Genomic DNA, 23,345 nt, shown 5'->3' with positions numbered 1-23,345 from the left:
CGGCTCACTAGGCTAATCCTCCACCTTGCGGCGCCGGCACACCGGGTTCTAGTCCCGGTCGGGGCACCGATCCTGTCCCAGTTGCCCCTCTTCCAGGCCAGCTCTCTGCTGTGGCCAGGGAGTGCAGTGGAGGATGGCCCAAGTGCTTGGGCCCTGCACCCCATGGGAGACCAGGATAAGCCCCTGGCTCCTGCCATCGGATCAGCGCGGTGCGCCGGCCGCAGCGCGCTACCGCGGCGGCCATTGGAGGGTGAACCAACGGCAAAAAGGAAGGCCTTTCTCTCTGTCTCTCTCTCTACTGTCCACTCTGCCTGTCAAAAAAAAAAAAAAAAAAAAGATTAGCTTTGTTAGTAAATGCTTCCTATTTTGTAAAAATCATGTCAAGCAACTGTGAGGTGACTAAAAAGACTCCTTTAGAACAGTCAGCACCATCAACAGTAGACTGGATAAAGAAATTATGGGATATATTCCCTATAGAATACTATCCAGAAGTAAAAAACAATGAAATCCGGTCATTTGCAACAAAATGGAGGAATCTGGAACACATCATGCTGAGTGAAATAAGCCAGTCCCAAAGGGACAAATATCATATGTTCTCCCTGATTGGTGACAACTAACCAAGCACCAAAAAGGAAACCTGTCAAAGTGAAATGGACACTATGAGAAATGGTGACTTGATCAGCCCTTGCCCTGACTGTTGATGAACAACTTAATACGTTATCCCTCTTAGTATTTTTTTTGTCTGTTCTACTTAATATTATTGGTTTAATTCTGTAATTAATACACAGTTATTCTTAAGTGTTGAAACTTAACTGAAAAGTGATCCCTGTTAAATATAAGAGTGGGAATAAGAGAGGGAAGGGATGTACAATTTGAGACATGCTCAAGCTGACTTGCCCCACACGGTAGAGTTAGAAACATACCAGGGGATTCCAATTCAATCCCATCAAGGTGGCATCTACCAATGCCATCTCACTAGTCCAAGTGATCAACTTCAGTTCACAATTGATCATAATGATAGGACTAAGAATCAAAGAGATCACATAATCAAGACTAGTGTCTGAAAATACTAACAGATAGAACAAAAAAGGGAGAGAACGATCCAACATGGGAAGCGGGATACACAGCAGACTCATAGAATGGCAGATGTCCTAAACAGCACTCTGGCCTCAGAATCAGCCCTAAAGGCATTTGGATCCGGCTGAAAAGCCCATGAGAGTATTTCAGGCATGGAAAGCCAAGACACTCTGTCAAAAAAAAAAATGACCTAGATGAAAGATCTCCGTGAGTGAGATCCCAGTGGAAAGAACAGGCCATCAAAGAAGGAGGTACCCTTCTCTGAAGAGAGGAGAGGACTTCCACTTTGACTATAACCTTGTCGAAATAAGATCAAAGTCAGCGAACTCAAGAGGCTTCCATAGCCTTGGCAACTCATGACTGGAGCCTAGGGAGATTACTGATGCCATAAAAAAGAGTGTCAAATTGTAAAGTTAACAATAGGAGTCACTGTGCACTTACTCCTCATGTAGGATCTCTGTCCTTAATGTGCTGTACATTGTGATTTAATGCTATAACTAGTACTCAAACAGTATGTTTCACTTTGTGTTTCTATGTGGGTGCAAACTGTTGAAATCTTTACTTAATATATACTAAACTGATCTTCTGTATATAAAGAGAATTGAAAAGGAATCTTGATGTGAATGGAATGGGAGAGGGAGCAGGAAAGGGGAGAGTTCCAGGTGGGAGGGAAGTTATGGGGGGGAAAGCCACTGTGATCCAAAAGCTGTACTTTGGAAATTTATATTCATTAAATAAAAGTTAAAAAAAAAAGAAAGGCAGAGAATATCACGGATACAAAAAAAAAAAAAAAAAAAAAAAAAAAAGAACAGTCAGCAAATCACTTCTTGGCCTTTTGGCTCAAATCAAATGTAGAAGAGTCAGCAGCATTCTTGGTCATATTTCCCTTTCTTCATGTTCCAACACTGTATATGTACATCTGGGCCTTGAGTGTCTACCCAGCGGTAGGACCTATCCTATAACAACATGACCTTTGGAATCAAATCCCTGTTCAAATCCCTGATATGTTATCTCAGGCACGTTCCCTCATGTCCTGTGCCACCGTTTTTTCTTTTGTAAAATGAGGCTAATACTGTAACTCACAAGGTTGTTGTGAATTGCATAAAATAAGGACTTGGAATAGCATCATGAGAAGTGATCAAGACACATTTAGCTAAGTATTGCATACTCTCCTCTTCGTGAGACTTAATAGTCATGCATTCTAAACATATTCTTTACATCTAAGAAGTGCATCTTCTGTGTTTATAATAGTCATCTCCCACTCTGTCTCTTACTCAAAGAAAATGAACATCAATGGGAAACTAAGAATTTGTGCCTTCTGTGTTGACTGCATTTAGATTTTTTCTGTTTGTCTTGAACACTTAAGTTGATTTCTGCAATATCTTAGCAGTCCTGAATCTCCACTATACCCATGTCAGGATTGCTGTCTCTAAGCGATGGCCACACATATGATTCATGTAAAAAATACTGTGTGTGTTCACTGTTTCTTCAATATTACCCTTTTCACACTCCATACCTGGGTAATAAAGTTCCAACTAGCCTGCAGAGGCTTGTCTTTACTTACATGCTATTATGTTGAGATAAGTCATAGTCTGGGGAAATTTGTTACAGGTTTCTAAGTCAGTATAACTTAATATTTAAACGGTAATGAAAATATAGAAAATCAGAATACTTATGATAATGTCTATAGTTGGACATATATAGTCCATTCTGTACCCAATCATATAATCATTAGTAACATGTTCTATTAGAGTTTGATTTTTTAAAAAGCTATAGGTTTAGACTTTCATCAAGTGGTGCTGCTTTCCTTTTGTAGTCTGACACTGGGTGAACACAGGCAGGGAATTCACTCCCAGTGTTGCATGGAGAGTATTGTATGGACTGCAGTTCAGGTGGGAGGCACATACCATAATATAAGTATAATTCATATTAAGTCTGTCTCCACATTTGAACTCATATTCAAGTGTGTGCACATTTTTTTTTAAGATTTATTTATTTGAAAGAGTTACAGAGAAAGAGAGAGAGAGAGAGACAAAGATAGAGATCTTCCATCTACTGGATCACTCCCTGGATGGCCACAACAGCTGGGGCTGAATTAGGCCAAAGCCAGGAGCTCCTTCCAGGTCTCCCATGTGAGTGGCAGGGGACCAAGCACTTGGACCATATAATGCTGCTTTTCCAGGCACATTAGCAGGAGCAGGATGGGAAATGGAGCAGCAGGGACACAAGAACCAGCACCCTTATGGGATGCTGGCATCACATGCAGTGGCTTTATCCACTATGCCACAGCACCATCCCTTGTACATTTTATCAGGAAACCTTATGCCTCTCCAGAAACATTAGGCTACAAAAGTTTTCAGAATTTACATCACCTGAAACAAAATAACACAAAAACAACAAAAATGCCCTGTTGGCTAAAAAGAAAAATGTTTAGTCTGGACTCCCAGAAAAATTTTATCTATGTTGATCTTCAGTTAAGACAGTAAAACCAGTAATCTTAAGTGCCCTTTGCAAGACTGTATTGTATGGAATCAATTCAATGGTATTTGGGTTAGGGGATGGTGGCTAAGGTGGTTGACTTATACAAAATTTATAGGTCCAACTTGGTCCAACTGGGTGCTCAATGATGCCATTAACTGTTTGAAATACCAGGGTTGGTTTATACCAGGGGTCTAGGGATTCAGAAATGATGATGATTCAATGCTGGTCTGTTAAAATTCTTTCAAAGCGTTCAAAAGGAATTTGCTGGTTGCTGTCACCTTTCAGCAGCAATATTTCTTTCTTTCTCCTTTTTCCAAGTAATATGAGTAGACCCCTCGTTTTAAAAAAACTGGAAAAATCCAATATATAAATACAGCCTAGCTATAGGTCATTGGAAATCACTCCTAAATGAAGTACTGAATAGTTACTTTTTTTAAATGAGAAAGTTCCTCTTTGTTCATTCCAAAATTAGAAGGCTTTCATTTAAATGCAAATATCTTCATCATCCTAGTAAGCATGGGCAACCAGGTTTCTGGTCAGTTTATCATTGATCCAAATAGGCTGTTTAAAACAGTCTCCCATATACTGTGGGAGAAAGGTTTAAGATAGAAAGGAAAGGGGTGTGTGTCTGTGTGTGTATATGAGACAGAGAGAGAGAGAGAGACAAGGCAACTGATTAATTGTTCATAACTGTCCTCTGGATTCCTATATTTTTGCCATGGAGATCAGCAAATTGTATGCTGAGTTTAAGTATATTTTATTGAACTATTCATGATACGAATAAACTACAGTTTTTTAAAGTTCCTTTCACGTATATCAGTAAATTACTGACCTGACTCCACGTTTAATGTACTTCTTAAAACTAGTCCAGTTTAGATGCTCTTCCCTAATTCCTGAGATTTGCAGTGTGGATTAGAATTTTTTTTTTTTTTTTTAATTTTTGACAGGCAGAGTGGACAGTGAGAGAGAGACATAGAGAAAGGTCTTCCTTTTGCCGTTGGTTCACCCTCCAATGGCCGCCGCGGTAGTGCGCTGCGGCCGGCGCACCGCGCTGATCCGATGGCAGGAGCCAGGTGCTTATCCTGGTCTCCCATGGGGTGCAGGGCCCAAGGACCTGGGCCATCCTCCACTGCACTCCCTGGCCACAGCAGAGAGCTGGCCTGGAAGTGGGGCAACCGGGACAGGATCGGTGCCCCGACCGGGACTAGAACCCGGTGTGCCGGCGCCGCAAGGTGGAGGATTAGCCTAGTGAGCCAAGGCGCCAGCCTGGATTAGAATTTAAATGTTACCTCATCCAAATCAGGACTTGGACTTGAATGTTAACCATCTGAAACAGGCAAGGCCATTAACCTGATGCATTATAATCATGAATTTCCTCATTTGGTTATACTAATTTCCATTTTTTATCATCTTGATTCCTGGGAAATGAAATCAAATAGATAAAAAAAAACCTGGGGTTTGGGGATGGGAGAAGAAAACTGCGTTCCATGAGCCATTGCCTAAGGAAAAAGCTTTGTACTTCTCTTGTTGGACTTTTTAGTTTACTTCAGCCTAAAAACATATATGCTACTCAAATGCCCATTCAATCTAGAAAAATAAGTGTAGAAAAGGAATGGGACATTCAGGGCAAATTGGTTCCTTTCTATCAAACAGGAGTACAGGGCTGAAATGGCCTATTAGATAGCATTCACTGTAGACTGTATATTTTGAGGGACAGTCTTGTAACATGTTAATGCTCAAATTATTCCTTTCTTCAAATACTTCCTATTTCTTTTCTTATTCAGAAGTGTAATCATAAAAGGTAGATTGACTGATTTAAACAAGATAGAATTGGAATGTGAATGACATCAAATTCCAGATATTTAACTTTCCAATTTTAAAGACATTAAACACCAATACCTTTCTCTAGTCTTTTGAGATGTAATTTAGAAACAGCATCCAGGAAGAAGCTTGTGAGAACAGCATATATTCACTTGTATCTGTAGGAGTGATCAGTCAGTGGGAACAATGGTCAATTTTCCTGTAAAGAGTTGGAACAGAAGACCTACCAATTGTCTGTTGCATTTATTCTGTCATTCCCCTTTCCATTTGGAGATTTTAAGGTACATTTTTGCGTTTAAAAAAAACTTTAAGAATTAATATATTTGAAATATTTATTATGAGGTGTTTTGGCCAAGACTTACAGGGGTGGTAAATTCACCACACAACCCTAGTTTGTCTGAAATGGTCCAATTTATTCCTTTTGTCTCAGTGACATCATTAATAACAGTATTTTATGCTAATAAATATCCTGATTTACAGTAAACCACATGATCACCCTAGTTGTGGGCCTAATCAGCTTTGGGCTAAAATTGTAACCTCTTTTCTTAACTAAATGTGTGACTTGAGAAAGTTCCTTAATTTCCACGTGTGTCTGATGTCTCAAGTGCAAAACAGAGATAACATTATACCTGCTTCATAGGGTTGTTTGAAGATGCATTGAGTTGATTTATATACTCTTAAAGCTCAGAATGGCTCCAAACATATAGTAACTGCCAATAAACACTGTGAAAGTTGAAGAATCTGACCTTTCTCCAAGTCCATTAACCTAGACCCACAGAAGAAAGTAACATCACAAAACCAACTCTAGAACCAAATAAAGTTTAAGTTATCTTAGGCAACAAAGTATTAATTGCTTTTCTACTAAAGTTTATATGAGTAAATAACATGTCTGTAGTGATATACGTTTAATATATACTTTCCTACACATTAGCAGAATCATTTTTCATGACAACTTTGTAAAGTATTATCAATGAACTTATTTCACAAATCAAGACAGAAAAGATAAGTCTTCTCAGTGTCAAAGACAGCAAACACTGGAGTCAGAACTTGAACCAAATTCTTGTCACTCTAAATTCCATAACTCAAGTTGGAATTTCAACTCAAATAAGTAATACATTTTAAAAATATACTCATGTTCCTTCTTTCATGTACTTCTCACACTATAATTGCATAATTAATTGTTCAACTCCTTCAACACAAAATCTTAATTTTGTAAAGAAAAAAACTATGGATATAACCTCTGAGTTTCTGGTGAGTTTGTGGTGTCCTTATCTCTAAGTCTGTAGTGTCCTTAATTTCTGACACACAAGCAGACACTAAATAAATGTTATTAAATACATGTAATTTATTTCTCAAGCAGTGCCCTTAAAAACGTTAGTAAAAGAAGAATGTTTCCTGTTCACGGAGTACCTGAATTTAGGCTCCTTGTTAAGTGCTATTTTGGAAACAGTAAACAAGACATACACCTGGCTTGGGCCTGACATGATCAAGGGAAATCACGGAGAACTGAATTCATTTCTGTGCCCTTTCCTGACATTTATTCTGAAGTGTTTTACCAAGATATGTGGAAGAAAACTTTGACTTCCACTTAGGAACCCTCCCTCCTTGGAAATCCTTACAATTAGATTAAGATTCCTTAAAATGAAAGCTTATTATCGCAATACAAAATACTTACTTTCTGAATCCATAGGTCTCAGAATCATTAGAGCTCTGCTCCTGGTTATCAATGGTATAATTAGATTGGTAAAAATCAGGGTCAAATTGTTCCAAGTTTGACATCCTGAAAAATAAGAATGTTTTATACTAAGTTTGTGAGTCAATAAGACTTCTTTTGGGATATTTACAATGATTAATTCATGATGTGATAATGCTTTGATGCCCATTACAGAACAAAGCATTATTTAGAGGATTAAATTAAGTACTGGGGGAAGGATATGGAAATATAGGCCAGAAAGTCATTTACAAATGTGTTACCTTCAACTACTTTTTCTGAAGCTTTACAGCTGCAGAATTATTTTGACTAAATTGATTTTTCAAAATATTTATTTATTTATTTGAGAGTCACACACACTCTGTGTGTGTCTCACACACTCTTTATCTAAGGTTTTATTTCCTAAACTGCTGAAGTAGCAAGAGTTGGGCTAGACTGAAGTTAGGAACTACATAGGAGACTCCCACAAGGGTGGCAGAGACTGAAGCATTTGGGCCATCTCCCACTGTCATCACAGCGCATTAGTAGGGAGCTGGATTGGAAGCAGGTAGCTGGGTTTTGCACCAGGCTCTGTTATGAATGCTGATGTCATAAGCAACCGTTTACCCTACTGAACCATAACACTGGCCTCAAAAACTGTTTTAAAAGAGTGAGTTGAAAAATTACTGGGAGTAATCAACATAATTACAATAAACTATGAAAAACTACTCAATAAATTTCAAATAAAATTTCATAGTCTTAGCTCTAAGAGCCTCATTAATCAGAATATTCAAATAACAATTGTTAATTCTATCAAATTTGCTCAGTTCATTAAAAAGACAGAGAGTTTTTCTAAAATCAGATACAGCAATTCACACATCTGATTTAATGAATCAAGATTTTTCATTAGTAAAGTGTATAAAAGTAACTATGAATTATGTAAGCTAAAATCAAGAACTGGTGATAAATCTTTTAATAATTTACAATTTAAAAAAACTTAAAAATCAATAGTATAACCTTTTCAGTTTATGAAAACATGTTACAATGCATTATCACAAAGAGTAAAGAATAATTTCACCTGAGACGTCACTAAGTTTTCATAACATGCAATGTCTTATGTAATACAACTATCAGTAAAGTCATTACATAACCCAGTGTAGTATTTTGTTTAAATGCTAAGTCTTTCAGAAGGACTAGCTCATACCTCTGTGTATTTTACTTGATGAAATCCTCTGAGAAATGTAGCTTTACTGGAAAACTGCAAAGCAAATCAGTTGGTGAAAGATGACATGCTGGCTATATATAAATTTCTAAATTTGTACTCTGACACTCTGAACAGATGCCACAGCTGAAGAGGGGGAAAAAAGCCTACCAAAAGTCAAGCCCAGCCTTATGATTTGTTATGGTTTACAAACAGTGAACAGTGTACACATAACTTGTAATGTGGAAAGATAGATTCAGTGTCCTTGTGAGCATGTCCACTAACTCTGAGATAAGATCATTTATTTGAGGCAAGCATTAGAAAGCAAGAGGCCTCAATGCTTTCCACTTCATAACCTAAAAAGAATATAGTCAACCAATACAAAATTTCTTGTTACTATCTGGTAACATTTAATATATGGTGCATGATCCTAACATGAAGATCTTGGCACTGAAGTAAAAATGGCGTCTTGTGTCAATTTTATCCAAATCTGAAATACTCAATTTACATGAACAGTATTTAAGAAGACTAACTGCAGTCTGCCTCTGCATTTCCCCCCACTGACTTTTTTAGTAGAACTAAGTGATCTACTGCTTCCCACTTGCCAGACATATTTTATCCCATTTTCATCCAACCCTGACCAACAGAAAGGGTCAAACCCATCTACACCACATGAAGATGCCTGAGTTGGTTCTCTCTACATCACTGGGTTACAGCCAAGGGCCTGCTGTCTATTTTGGACCCAGCTAACATTAGTACTCACATTTCTAACTGGATCTAGTGTTTCTGTCCCTAATACTCACTTCAAGGCTGGAGGTTTCCTTGTGGTTTGTTTTATGCTGATCATCCTTTCTCAGACTTGAAACTTCCCATATATTCAAACCTCACCAACTGCAATGTGCTGTTCACAGGCAGATTGTTTGGCATTTAGGAGCCAAGGCAGACTGCCAGAGTAACTCCCCCTGTCCCCCAAGCATGTTATTTTGCAAGATTTGGAATTTGCATTTCTTTAATCAGAACCACTCTTTTTTTTTTTTTTTTTAATTTTTAACAGGCAGAGTGGACAGTGAGAGAGAGACAGAGAGAAAGGTCTTCCTTTTGCCGTTGGTTCACCCTCCAATGGCCGCCGCGGTAGGCACGCTGTGGCCGGCGCACCGCGCTGATCCGATGGCAGGAGCCAGGTGCTTCTCCTGGTCTCCCATGGGGTGCAGGGCCCAAGGACCTGGGCCATCCTCCACTGCACTCCCTGGCCACAGCAGAGAGCTGGCCTGGAAGAGGGGCAACTGGGACAGGATCGGTGCCCCGACCGGGACTAGAACCCGGTGTGCCGGCGCCGCAAGGCGGAGGATTAGCCTAGTGAGCTGTGGCGCCAGCCAGAACCACTCTTTTATGGTCACTAAAAAAGTAACTGTGGGCCACATATTTATTGAGGACCTAACATTGATTACCCACCTGTTCTAGATGCTGTGGTTACAGAAATGGATGGACTAAACAGACTTGCACTTAAAGAGAGACATTTGGTTTGGATTATATTACATCTACAATAATGATGACTAGCTAGGCATTGTCCATGAACTTTATGTTTAAATCATTTATTTTTTATAACAACACTCTGAAGTTTTATTGCGCTGTTTCACAGAAGAAATAGAGACTCAATAATCTGTCTGAGGTCATCATCTAGTAGGTGAAGTCACTATGTAAAACCTGGCAGACTGAGGCTGGAGCTGTGGTGCAGTGGGTAAAGTTGCAACCTATTGTGTGCCAGCATCTCAAATTGGCACCAGTTTGAGTTCCTGCTGCTCCACTTCCAATCCAGCTCCCTGCTAATGTGCTTGGAAAGCAGCAGAAGATGGCCTAGAGTACTTGGGCCCCTGCACCTATGTGTGAGACTTGGAAGAAGCTCCTGGCTTTGGATTGGCCCTGCTCTGGCCTTTGTGGCCATTTGGGGAGTGAACTAATGGATGGAAGATATTTTTAAAGAAAAAAAAACCTAGAAGACTGAGTTCAGAGCTCATTATTGTCCAAGAACATTTGGGAATTAACCAAGCAGAATTAAGATGGAGAGTGCCAAGGGAGAAAGAAAGAGAAGGCCTCTTGAAAGGGTCATTGTGATTGATGAGCAAGAATTCATTTGAAAGAACATGTGAAAAGCATTTCAAGCAAATGCTTTAAGATGGCAATGAATTTCCTGGTTTGTGTTTTGAAAAGAAAGCCAGTATGGCTTGTTATTCTGATCCTGGGAAAAGTTGAAGAAAATGGGGTCATAGACATTGTCAAAGGCCAGATCATGAAGGTGCTTGTGGGCCACAGGAGGCTAGATGTTGTTATAATTCAAATGAGATGCCTTTGGTGGATTTTAAACAAGTGGACTATATGATCAATTTTTCGCAGAAATGAAAAGTAAAAACTGATTAGGAGGAGGTTATTGCAATAACAGAGGCATGAGATGCAGGTAGTTTGGAATAGGGTAGAAGTAGATGTAGGAGAACTAGTACAAAATCATGTGAGAGCCAGGGGAAGGATGAATTGAAAAAGCAAACACTGGAGCAGTAAATGAAAATGTAGGCAAGGAAAATGATGATGAATTATTCAAACTGAGGAAGGTCCAATGGTGATAGGCCTACATAGGTAAAGAAGATTCATGGAAAGAAGGAGAAAAATGTAATTAATGAAGATGATTGCTAGAACGCAGGAGAAGGATGAAGTGTAGTAGTCAAATTTAGATCACCATCCTGTTAGGTAGGAAGTCAGAAATGAGCTTATGTGTGTATGACAGGGCCTAAGGAATTGACATCTGCAGCAGTCCAGCATCCGTATCTCAAAATCACCCCATAACCTTCCAGGTACAGCCTAGTATCTGCACTTCAAAGTCCCGCCCAGATTCTGATGACCTTCCAGGGGGTCCTGCCACTTCTCCCTGGCCTGATAGAAATCCTTCCTCTAAGGCCGGGTGATGCTGGCCAGGCTTCCCCTGTCTGATAACTTCAAGGGGAAAATCTCAGAAAGGAATTTTTTGTATTTACATCCAACAAGGCCTTTGTTCAGGAGGAGAAGTAGGAGAGGGGGAGAGAAAAGGCAGGAAGGCTAGACCCATCCCCTTAAAAACCCCAGTCTAAATGTGCACTATGCACTCTCTCTCAGCTTCTGTCTGGAGAGGTGCCCATCTGTCCTTACAGATGTCCCTACCCTAATAAACCTTGTATTTGCTTTCCACTTCTCTCTGTCTCGCGCCTGAATTCTTTCTTGCACAAAGACAAGGACACTTTGCTTCTCCGGTAACAATCCTACTGTTCCTTCTTTCAAAATGCTTTATGGAAGACCATAGACCTCCTTCCTGTAATGGCAGAGACTCAGAGTATATTATTTTTATCAACATACAAATTTACTGAAAAGCTTACCAAAGATGATATTTTCAATTTTAGTCCATTTAGGTAAATTTTAAACTTATTTTGTGATAAATGAATTGCAGGAACACATGTAGCAAAAATGTCATGTAGAAATGAAATTAAACACTAAGTGGTTTATAATCCATGAAACATTGAAGGTTAAATTACTTAAATTTCCTGAGAAATGCATTCATGGACCATTAGTACATACAATAGAGTATGTTAAAGGCACTCTTACAAATCTAACACTGCACATGTATAAAACATATATTTAAATGTTTTTCTATTAATGAATAATCTGATTGTTCTGGTGTATGTTGAAAGACAGAGTTTAGATCAATATGATATATAGTTACAGTGTCATTAATTATTTTACTTTATTTATTTGAATGCTTATTTCCAGGTTCTGAGTGATCAAAAACACTACATAAGAATAAAGATCTTCACCATATCTAAAGAGCACTATATTCTTTTTTTTTAAAGATTCATTTATTTATATGAAAGTCAGAGTTACAGAGAGAAGGAGTGGCGGAGAGAGAGAGGTCTTCCATCTGCTGGTTCACTCCCCAATTGACCAGAATGGCCAGAGCTGTGCTGATCTGAAGCCAGGAGCCAGGAGCTTCTTTTGGGTCTCCCATGTGGGTGCAGGTACCCAAGGACTTAGGCCATCTTCCACTGCTTTCCCAGGCCACAGCAGAGAGCTGTATCAGAAGTGGAGCACCGGGACTCAAATCGGTGCCCATATGGGATGCTGGCACCTGCTATGCCACAGCACTGGCCCCAAGAGCATTATATCCTACTCACAAACACTTTCCTTTCATTCATTTCCTGATGCTGCTCTCTCCTTCCCTCCTTTCACTATGCTATCTCTCTGAACTCTGTCCTAAGGTGATCTTTCCTATTTCCCAGGCTTTATATAACATCAATATATAGACAATCCCAAAGTATATATATGTAGTCCTGACCTTACTTCTCAGCTCTAGACTGCCTATTTGGTTAACACCTCAAGCTTGTCATAAAGCAAATGGAGGAATATTTACTTCTAATTTCTCCATCCCAACATTCTCTTCTTGATTTCAAGGAATGGCATCCATTTGTGGCAGGTGTTGGTGTAGTGGTTAAGATGTAGCATGGGACCGCCACTACGGCTCAATAGGCTAATTTTCTGCCTGCGGCATCAGCACACAGGGTTCTAGTCCCTGTCGGGGTGCTGGATTCTGTCCCGGTTGCTCCTCTTCCAGTCCAGCTCTCTGCTAAGGCCTGGGAGTGCAGTGGAGGATGGCCCAAGTGCTTGGGCCCTGCACCCCATGGGAGACCAGGAGAAGCACCTGGCTCCTGCCTTTGGATCAGCATGGTGGGCCAGCCGCAGCACGCCAGCCGCAGCGGCCATTGGAGGGTGAACCAACGGCAAAAGGAAGACCTTTCTTTCTGTCTCTCTCTCTGTCCACTCTGCCTGTCAAAAAAAAAAAAAAAAGTGCAGCATGGGACACTCATGTCCTATACTGGGTGCTAGGGATTTAATCCTGGCTCTGCTTCTAATTCTGGCTTCCTGCTAATGTTGAGGACATTTAGGCAATGAACCAGTGGTTTGGAGATTTCTCTTTTTCCTTTTCAAATAAGATGAAAATAAATAAATATTTTAAAAAAACCACTCATAAAAATCAAAAATAATCTAATCTTTTAATGATTCAATCAATTATATATATAAGAACAGAATTCTTAGTATATCTGCAACCAAGTCCCTCCATCTCCACTGCTATCAGCCTCATTGAAGCCACCATGTTCACCCACTTACATATCTATTTGAAATTATTCAACAAAGTAAAATACCACTTGTAAAGTAACAGATTGGTAGGAAGTAATGAAGCTTATAAAAAAGACTGCAGAAATTGTACTTTTAATGGTACAGTGACTTGTCAAAATCAGGAAATATTTCTCTGCATTAGCTAGCTGCAATTAGCGGTGGGAATCAAGGAGAACCATTTCCATCCACAATTTCTTAATATCTCTTGGGTGATCTATCAAGTGTTGAAGAGACTGTGAGCTGCTCAACATCTGCACCTACACAAACTGTCCTGTGTTAAATAAAGGATGACTGGTTAGATGGGTGGATGAATGGTCACTACTTGTTTTTGATTATTTTAAAAAATAATTCTTATTTATATAAGATAAACAAATTTCATGTATTTCATATAGATAGATAGATAGATAGATAGACAGACAGATCTAGGAGACCATGCTCTAACCCTCCCTCCTCCTTCCTTTTTTATTCTTTCTTTTAATTTTTACAATGCCATCTGTTCGGTTTACTGTATAATCATAAACCTAGCACTCCACTCAGTAAAAAATTCAACAAATAGTAAGAGGGGGAAAAAAATCAAAAAACACTGTTCCTCAACAGTAGAGACAAGAGCTGTAATGATCAAATCTCAAAATGTCAATTTCTTTCATATATATTACATCTTTTTTGTACTCAGTTATCACATATCAGAGAAAACATATTTATCTTTTTGGGACTGGCTTACTTCACTAAGTATTATGGTTTCCACTTGCATCCATTTTGTTGCAAAAGATAGGATTTCATTCTTTTTTACAGCTGAGTGTATATATAGCACATTTTAGTTATTCAGTCATTGGTTGATGGACATTTGGGTTGATTCCATAGCTTAGCTATTATGAATTGAGCTGCAATAAACATGGGGGTACAGATAACTCTTTCATATGCTGATTTTATTTCATTTTGGTAAATTCTGCATACTCGCAATCCAATATTTCAATTGAAGTCTATCAACTTAATTGAAATAAAAATGGCATTCATCACTGCAATCTGCTTATATAAAAAGGCTAAGTGACTGTGCAAAGCCAAGCACCTAGCCTGTGATAGGACCTAGTCTGGAACATCAGCTCTCTCACTGAAACCAGTTTCCTTCCATTACTGTTTTATTTATTTTTTCCTGAAGAATATCTGTAGCTGTCAGAATTCTAGTAGTGGCCAGCATTGTGGTGAAGCAGGTAAAGCCTTACACTCTGGCATCCCACATGCATGCTGGTTCATGTCCTGGCTGTTGCACTTCTGAGCCAGTTTCCTGCTCAAGCACCTGGAAAGGAGCAGAAGATGACTCAAGTCTGTAAGGACCCTGCACTCATGTGGGAGACCCAGATGAAGCTCCTGGCTTCAGCCTGGCCTATTGCAGACCATTGCAGCTGTATGGGGAATGAACCAGTAGGTGGAGGATCTCTCTCTCTCTCTCTCTCTCTCTCTCTTCCTCTCTGACTTTAAAATAAATAAATAAATCTTTTAAAAACAACTCTGGTATCATCAATGTACTTGTTTGAAAACACTAACTGATATTTATTTGCAACCTCCCAAAATATTTTTCAGCTGAATAGAGTTGCCAACGAACCTAGAGAAACATATGCTGTTATTATCTACCGGGATTTATCAAGTAATTATTTTGGAAAATTACTGCAATTTAATGCACAATGATTCCATTTTATCTAAAAATTAGTATTCATACTAATGCAGAGAAAAATACAATGGCTTCTGTTTTCCATTATATTTAATGTATTTTGATCAGCATTCTGAACATGTTCTTCTTGTTAGTACCACATAAGATTTGTTTCTGATCATCTGTCCTTTAAAGATCATAATGCTTCTTTTTATAAGACAGAAAGTGCAGTGCTGAATATTATACTATATGTTTGTGTATATATGTATATATGTAATATATAGTCTCATAAAAATGGGCATAAAGTCCTGTTCTGATGCATTAATTTTAAGGAGCCCGATATGCTCTATGGCAAGGAAAAAAAAGTAAACTAGAGGGTTTTGCATCACTAACACTATCATGACTATCTTTTTTTTTTTTTTTTTGACAGGCAGAGTTAGACAGTGAAAGAGAGAGAGACAGACAGAGAGAAAAGTCTTCCTTCTGTTGGTTCACCCCCAAAATGGCCACTGCAGCCGGTGCAACACGCCAATCCGAAGCCAGGAGCCAGGTGCTTTGTCCTGGTCTCCCAAGCAGGTGCAGAGCCCAAGCACTTGGGCCATCCTCCACTGCCTTCCCGCCCCACAGCAGAGAGCTGGACTGGAAGAGGAGCAACTGGGACAGAATCCGGCACCCAGACTGGGACTAGAACCTGGGGTGCCGGCACCATAGGCAGAGGATTAGCCTAGTGAGCTGTGGCGCCGGCCCATGACTATCTTTGACTTTTAATTTGGCTACTTGTTGTTAGATTCCACTTTTGTCTTCCTAGAAAAAATTTGGAATGTAGTAGATATTACTGAACTCTTAAATTTTTAGTTTGGTAATACATAATTTTTAGCAAAAACAAAACTTTCACCTGAAATTATGAAAATTGATATGCACAAATACAGTTGTATATTCTTAGTGAGCATATTATTAAAGTGGGCATTAAAAATGTAGTAACGGGTGGACATTTAACCTAGTGGTTAAAACACTGGTTGTGAGGAACATCACAGAAATGAATAAACAGATTTCTCTGTTGACCTCTGCAGTAAACCACCTCAAAGCCAATGTTAAGTCAGCTGCATTCCTGATTAGCCTGCCTGCCACTGTGGAGGGACTTCAGAAGAGTGTAGCTTCCATTGGCAATAGTTTAAACAGTGTCCATCTTGCTGTGAATGAGCATAAGAAAACCAGGGAGCTACTGCAGAATGATATGAACCAACACTTCTCAGCGGAGACCAGTGGAAGCAACCAGATCATTCCATCACCTTCAGTTACATCACTACTGGACAATAAGATCCACAGTGATGGCTGGCGCCGCAGCTCACTATGCTAATCCTCTGCCTGTGGCACCAGCACCCCAGGTTCTAGTCACGGTTGGGGCTCCAGATTCTGTCCCGGTTGCTCCTCTTCCAGTCCAGCTCTCTGCTGTGGCCCGAGAGTGCAGTGGAGGATGGCCCAAGTGCTTGGGCCCTGCACCCGCGTGGGAGGCCAGGGTGGGGGAGGCACCTGGCTCCTGGCTTTGGATCAGCGCAGCACGACGGCCATAGTGACCATTTGGGGGGTGAGCCAATGGAAAAGGAAGACCTTTCTCTCTCTCTCTCTCTCTCACTGTCTAACACTGCCTGTCAAAAAAAAAAAAAAAAATCCACAGTGAGAATCTGAAACAGGATATCCTGTACCTTCACAATTCTTTAGAGGAGGTAAACAGTGCCCTGGTGGGATACCAAAGACAGAATGACAGAATGATCTTAAACTCGAGCGGATGAAAGAGACAGTCAGTAATCTCACCCAGAGAGTCAACCTGATAGAAAGCAATGTGGCCATGAGCAAGGTAGAAAAAGAGAGCAAACCTGTCCTTCACCACGATGGATGATAGAGCTGCCACTCTGAAAAGAGAATCTTTGAATCAAGTGACCAACAGAACAGAACCATTAAAAACTCAGAGTGTAAAGAAAGCAGATAGCTCAAATTCTCAGGTATCCAAGCTAAGAGAAACTGCAGCTGATCAGTGCCCTCACAAACAAACCTGAGAGCAACAGGCCTCCAGAGAACAGTGATAAAGAGCAAGTTCAGAGTTCTACATCAAAGCCAATAGCATTGCCAAAATTTTCACAGTCTTTTGGTGACCAATTTAAGAAAGCTACCCAACCAAGACCTATCTCCCTGCCAGGAATTTCTAACATTGAAGATTTTCAGGATTTATTCCACAAGATTGGCCAGGACATGGATGGGAAGGTGACCTTCCAGGAAATCCCACAGGCCCTAGGTTCTGCCATGCCAGAACCAGAGTGCTTGAGAACATTTGATTCTGATGGAGATGGGAGATACTTGCTTCTGGAGCTGAGAGTCGCTATAGATGTCTAGCTTCATCAGGCATGTTTCAGAAATGGAGATACACCCCCGACTTCCTAAAGTCTACTCACCTCACAAAATAACCCTTTTACTTACCCATCAGTCCTACAGACTACTGTAGCAGACACATTGCCTCCTTGTAACTTGTTTGAAGAAGCTATATCAAAGTTATTTAAAAAAAAAAAAAAGGATCATTTTACTTACACAAAGATGTTCAGAAATCTATGATTTCCTAAAGCCAGGTCTTACATTTTTGAATTTTCAAGAAAAAAGAAATAGAACCTTCATTTTTTTCTCTTTCCTTTTTTTAAGAGGAAGAAACTTTACTTTTTAAAACTGGGAAATGTGTAGAGAAAATAAGCCACCTTTTATATTTCACATAAATTTGCCTTAAATTAGCTGCACTTTATAAAGACTCAGAAAAATGTCTTTCCTTTCAAAGATAGGCATTTTCTATTTGTAAATATTTACAACAAAAGAAAGAATTGTACATATTTTGTGGAAAATGGGAAGAGTGGTTTTGAACAAGTGATTTGTTATTAAAAATTGCTTATCTGATCTGGTTAGGAGCTGAAAAAAAAAAAACCACTAATTTTGATATCTACATACCATTTTGGAGATCCTGGGAGTCCTGGCCCTGCTCTGATTCTAGGTTCTTGCTAATGCTTATGCTTGGAGGCAGAGGTTATGGCTCAAGTGATTAGACCCTGACACTCAGATGCAAGACTCGGATTGATTTCCTAGCTCCTGGCTTCAGCCTGACCTAACCCTGTTGGACACTGTGGATGTGAGCCAGTGGATGGGAGCATTCTTTCTGCATCTCTTTCTCTCTGTAACTCACGTAAATAAATAAAAATGCAATAATAAATCAAATTTGCATGCATTTAGCAAACATATAATTAATTTTATAGGAAGTCTTTTCTATAAATTATATAAATTCCTAAGTTATATACCCACATGGATACTTTTCTCCTTTGTGGGTAAAAACGATTCAAGTTTATACCCATATTTTCTATACTGTTTAGTTCATCCTTACCTCATCTATTTAATTTTATTTTATGTATATTTCATAATATATCTAAATCATTAATCATTATGTATGCCTTACTTTTATATGTGTATATCTCTGTATAAATAAACTTGTGTATGAAATGTAGACTAGACATGATTTTGCAAAACAGCAATTACTACAGTGGTCAGCAAGTAGTTAAGTGCTCAGTTAGTGCTATGATTATATTTCTAGGTGTCATGATTACATATCTAGGTACAAAATTAAGCTGGATCAATAACATCTGTATTTACTATCTATATTTACTCTTGTATCTATTATTATTCACCTATAACAATTTATTTTACTGAATTCTATTTTGAAATAAAATAAATAAACATGAAGAATACATTTCACTGAAAGAAAGTGGTGGTGGTATGTGGGGGTAATAGCGTTTGCAAATGCACTGTGTAATAGACAGGTTGTAGTTAGATTAAGTATTTCTTAAGCATTCATCTTTTTGCAAGCTTATTTAGTTTACTAATTTGAAAGGCAGAGGAAAGGGGGAACAAGAAGACAGAGAGGTCTCTCATCTGCTTGCTCATCCTTCCCACCCAAATGCATAACAGCTGGATCTGGGTCCAGTCAAAGCCAGAAGTGGCAAGTCATTCCAGGTGCCCATGTGGGTGGCAGGGATCCAGCTATCTGAGCTATCATCAGCCACCTCTCAGGGTGTCAATTAGAAGGAAGCTGGGAATCCATGCCACAGCCAGGACTTCAAACTAGGCACTCTGAAATGGCATATGGGTGTCCCAAGTGGAATATTGAATGCTGCAACAAAGTTTTCCTCATCTCTTATTTTATGGTACAGAAATCAATTTTCTCTCTTTCTTTCTTTCTTTTTTTTTTTTTTTTTTTTTGGACAGGCAGAGTTAGACAGTGAGAGAGAGAGAGACAAAGAGAAAGGTCTTCCTTCCGTTGGTTCACCCCCAAAATGGCCATTACGGCCAGCGCGCTGCACTGATCCGAAGCCAGGAGCCAGGTGCCTCCCCCACCCTGGTCTCCATGTGGGTGCAGGGCCCAAGCACCTGGGCCATCCTCCACTGCACTCCTGGGCCACAGCAGAGAGCTGGACTGGAAGAGGGGCAACTGGGACAGAATCCGGCACCCCAACCAGGACTAGAACCCAGGGTGCTGGCGCCGCAGGCGGAGGATTAGCCAAGTTAGCCAAAGCATTGGCCAAAATCAGTTTTCTAATAAGAAGAAAGGTTGAGAATGGTCTTCAATATTGTGATATCACTATTTTGACTAAAATCCCTTAGGTAAAGGGATTTTAAAAATCCCTTGGTAAAGATGAATGACTATATTTCCACAATTTCTGCAATGAAAGGCAAAAGTTCTTGTCAATGCTCTGTCACAATTGCACCTTTTCTTTTTTTTTTTGAAGATTTCTTAATTTTGTTTGAAAGGCAGAGTTACAGAGAGGGAGAGAGGCAGAGGCAGAGAGAGGGAAATATTCCATCCGCTGGTTCACTCTCCAAATAGCCTCAATGGCCAGGGATGGACCAGAACAAAGCCAGGATCCAGGTGGTTTATCCAGGTCTCCCACATGGGTACAGGGGCCAAGCACTTGGGCCATCTTCTTCTACTTTGCCGGGCACATTAGTAGGGAGCTTGACTGGAAGTGGAGCAGCTGGGACTCAAATTGGTGCCCATATCAAATGCCAGCACTGCAGGCAGTCGATTAACCTACTGTGCCACAGTGCCAGGCTCCAGAATTGTGTCTTTTTATGACAGTATCACTGTTTCATGGTCTCTGGAACTGCACCATTATTAAGATTTTTTTTTCAGGGCATCCCAATTTTAATTTGAATATTTTGCTGTGATCAGTGGGTAAAAGTAGTTATGATGGTTTGAGGAAAATGACTAGATATTTTACAAATTTAAATGTAATTATCATTATGCAAATTCAGTTTCATAAAACAACATCTCTATCATCTAGGTCCTACAAATGCAACTGCTTACCACTTAGCACTTTAACCTAATTTTGGACATTTACTAAACCATTGCTTCGATCTAGAGGAACTTTTTAAAGGCAAACTCTCTGCTTGCAGTATTTATATTTTCTTTCATAAACCTGAGATAAGAAAAGTAGTCTACATAGAAAAAAATTATAGTTTAAGGACAGTTAATTTTCTTCCTGGAACAATTTTGGGGTATGTGCTTTAAAATGTTACTAGGTAAACAGTCATTTCACATGTTCCAGAAAAACAGCCTGTGAGGGTTAAGAAAAATATGCTACAATGCAAAGAAGAAACTAATGCTGAGAGTCAACCTAGTGCCGGAATCTTGGCAAAGCCATCTATGATAAAGTTCATGAGTTAATGTGAGAAAAATTATTTTCCCTCATGCACAGAAATAGCCCACTCATATGAAGTGAAGAAGATTCCTGAAATCTTCTGAGACTCAGTTTTCTACTAAGTTGAAGAGAAGCCATCGCTCCACTGTAATGATGTGATTTTCCCAGTCCCAGAGAAATAATCCTGCCACATGCGCTGATGTTCTGACAAATATTTAGAGAAAACCACTCTTAGGAGTAAGGCAAGACTGGCTTCAGGGAATACAGTGGGGGGGGGGGGGATTACAGCTTTCTAAGACTGAAGTAGAGGTTCTTATTAATTGTTATGGACTAAATGTGTATGTACTCCTCAAACCCACACATTGAAATCCAATCCAGCTGTATTTGGAGACCAGGTTTGGGGATGTTACTAGGTAATGAGGGTGAAACACTCATGAATAGTATTCTTCCACAAGAGGATACAATGAGGAGTCCAAGTCTGCAATTGGAAGAAGGCCCTCACAAGAACATGCTTATGATGGCACCCTTATGTTGGACTTCCAACATGCACAACTGTGAGAAATAAATTTCCATTGTTGATAAGACATTTAGTCTATGATACTTTGTTATAGAAGCTTGAATATACAAAGACACTAATAATGGTTCTAAGTGTCCTAGAAACAGTCTGTCTACTACCCTATTGTTGGTAGAGTCAGACACGAGAGATACCTAGTAACTGTGTATTGGGGAAATACAGCTTCTCATGCACCATGTGACTTTCACAGGACATCTGATGTGAAATCTGTGCAAAATGATCCAGAATAGGACTACTATTCTGTACCTTAATGTGAAAGATTTTGAGGTTTACTGTTTTTTTTTTTTTGAAAGATTTATTTATTTATTTGAAAGAGTTATACAGAGAGAAGGAGAGGCAGAGAGGTCTTCCATCTGCTGGTTCACTGCCCAGTTGGCTGCAACCACTGGAGCTGCGCCAATCCGAAGCCAGGAGCCAGGAGCTTCCTCCGGATCTCCCACGCGGGTGCAGGGGCCCAAGCACTTGGGCCATCTTCTACTGCTTTCCCAGGCCATCACAGAGAGCTGGACTGGAAGTGGAGCAGCTGGGTCTTGAACTGGCACCCATATGGGATGCCGGCTCTTCAGGCCAGGGCGTTAACCTGCTGCGCCACAGCGCTGGCCCCAAGGTTTACTGTTATCTAAACTAGATTGCACTGTAATCTTTCTACTTGTCTTGGTTCATCTGCAGGGTTAGTGTGGATTATGAGGAAGAGGGTCCAAGTCTGCCACTTGGAGAAATTGACAGTGATGCCGCTTCTTCCTTTCCTTTTTAAAAGACCACAGAATATTGTGGCTTATGGGTGTCTAGGAGAGGGGGTTATGAGTTATATTTTTTAACTTAAGCTTGCTCTAGCAGAATGCACACATGACATCAAAGTTGCAGTCAGAGAAAAAGTAAATGCAAAGACAACTGACTCGAACAAAACATAAGAGAAAGAAATAAAGATAATAATATCACATTAAAAGGAAGCCATGAGGTAGGTGTTTGGCCTAGTCATTAAAGACACTGGTTAAGACATCTACATCCCATTGTGGAGTGCCTGAGTTCAATAGCCAGCTCTGGTTCCAGACTCCAGTGTTCTGTTAATGTGGATTCTGGAAGGCAGCTGGTGATCATTCAAATAATTTTGTTCCTGTCACCAATCAGGGAGATCTATATTGTGTTCCTGGCCCCTAGCTTTGGCCCCAACTCAGCCCCAGAGATTGGAGCAAATGATGAGAGTGTGAGAACTTTTGTTCCTTTTGTCTGTCTTTATATCTTCCTGTATTTCTCTGCTTCTAAAATAAAAATAAAAAGCAAAACAAATATCTATTTTCCTTGGCATTTGTGCACTTAGAAATGCACTCTCCTGTTTATGAATCAGTTACAGGATCCTTGTAATGACTATTATTGCTACTCAGTGTTCAACCTGTCTCCTTATTTCCTTTTGGTATCCAGTTTTTCTTTCAGAGAATGCCCTGCTTTCATTGTGAGAGCCTTGCAGCTCGGATCAGAAATGACTTCTGTAGTACTACTAGTAGTAGGTCCATCTAAATCCTCATCTCAAGGTTTGTATCCATTGACTGACAGAATGGATGCTTTCTCCTCATATTTGAATATGAAAGCAGAGCATTTCAGTTATTCAGGACACCATTTAAAATTATTTATTATTATTATTATTATTATTTGAAAGGTAGAAAGGAGGGGAAGAAGGAAAATAGAGAGAAAGGCAGATCTGCCATCTTCTGCTTCACTCTTTAAATCCCCACAACAGCAGAGGCTGGGCCAACCCAAAATCAGGAGCCCAGAACTCAATCCAGGTCTTGAGTGGCAGGAACCCAAGGACTTGAGACATTACCTGCTGCCTCACAAGGTGCACATTAGCAGGAAGCTGGAGTGGACCTGTTGTGGGATGTGGGTGTCCCAAGGGTGTCTTAACCAATATGCCAAATGCTTGCCCTGACATTCATTTTTAAGGACAT

General features: G+C 39.8%; 1 protein-coding gene and 1 pseudogene across 2 annotated transcripts in view; one reads left to right on the top strand and one right to left on the bottom strand.

The window, feature by feature from the left end:
- The window catches only part of YIPF7 (Yip1 domain family member 7), a 45,145-nt gene that overhangs the window by 16,291 nt on the left and 5,509 nt on the right, over positions 1 to 23,345 (bottom strand). Inside the window, exons 2-3 of one of the 2 annotated variants that reach the window (XM_062213225.1) lie at positions 8,274 to 8,327; positions 7,055 to 7,159 (exon numbers count right to left, since the gene is read on the bottom strand). In XM_062213225.1, coding sequence (XP_062069209.1) covers positions 7,055 to 7,158 — 104 coding nt within the window. In that variant the 5' untranslated portion in view covers position 7,159; positions 8,274 to 8,327. The remainder of the gene's footprint in view (positions 1 to 7,054; positions 7,160 to 8,273; positions 8,328 to 23,345) is intronic. The other variant, XM_062213224.1, reaches the window with a different exon arrangement.
- LOC133775451 (EF-hand calcium-binding domain-containing protein 14-like) lies at positions 15,447 to 17,493 on the top strand (annotated as a pseudogene).

Source organism: Lepus europaeus, chromosome 16 (genome assembly GCF_033115175.1).
Source record: "Lepus europaeus isolate LE1 chromosome 16, mLepTim1.pri, whole genome shotgun sequence".
Taxonomy (NCBI): Eukaryota; Metazoa; Chordata; class Mammalia; order Lagomorpha; family Leporidae; genus Lepus; species Lepus europaeus.
The sequence above is the reverse complement of the archived record's forward strand: the minus strand, read 5'-3'. Positions and strand labels throughout refer to the sequence as shown.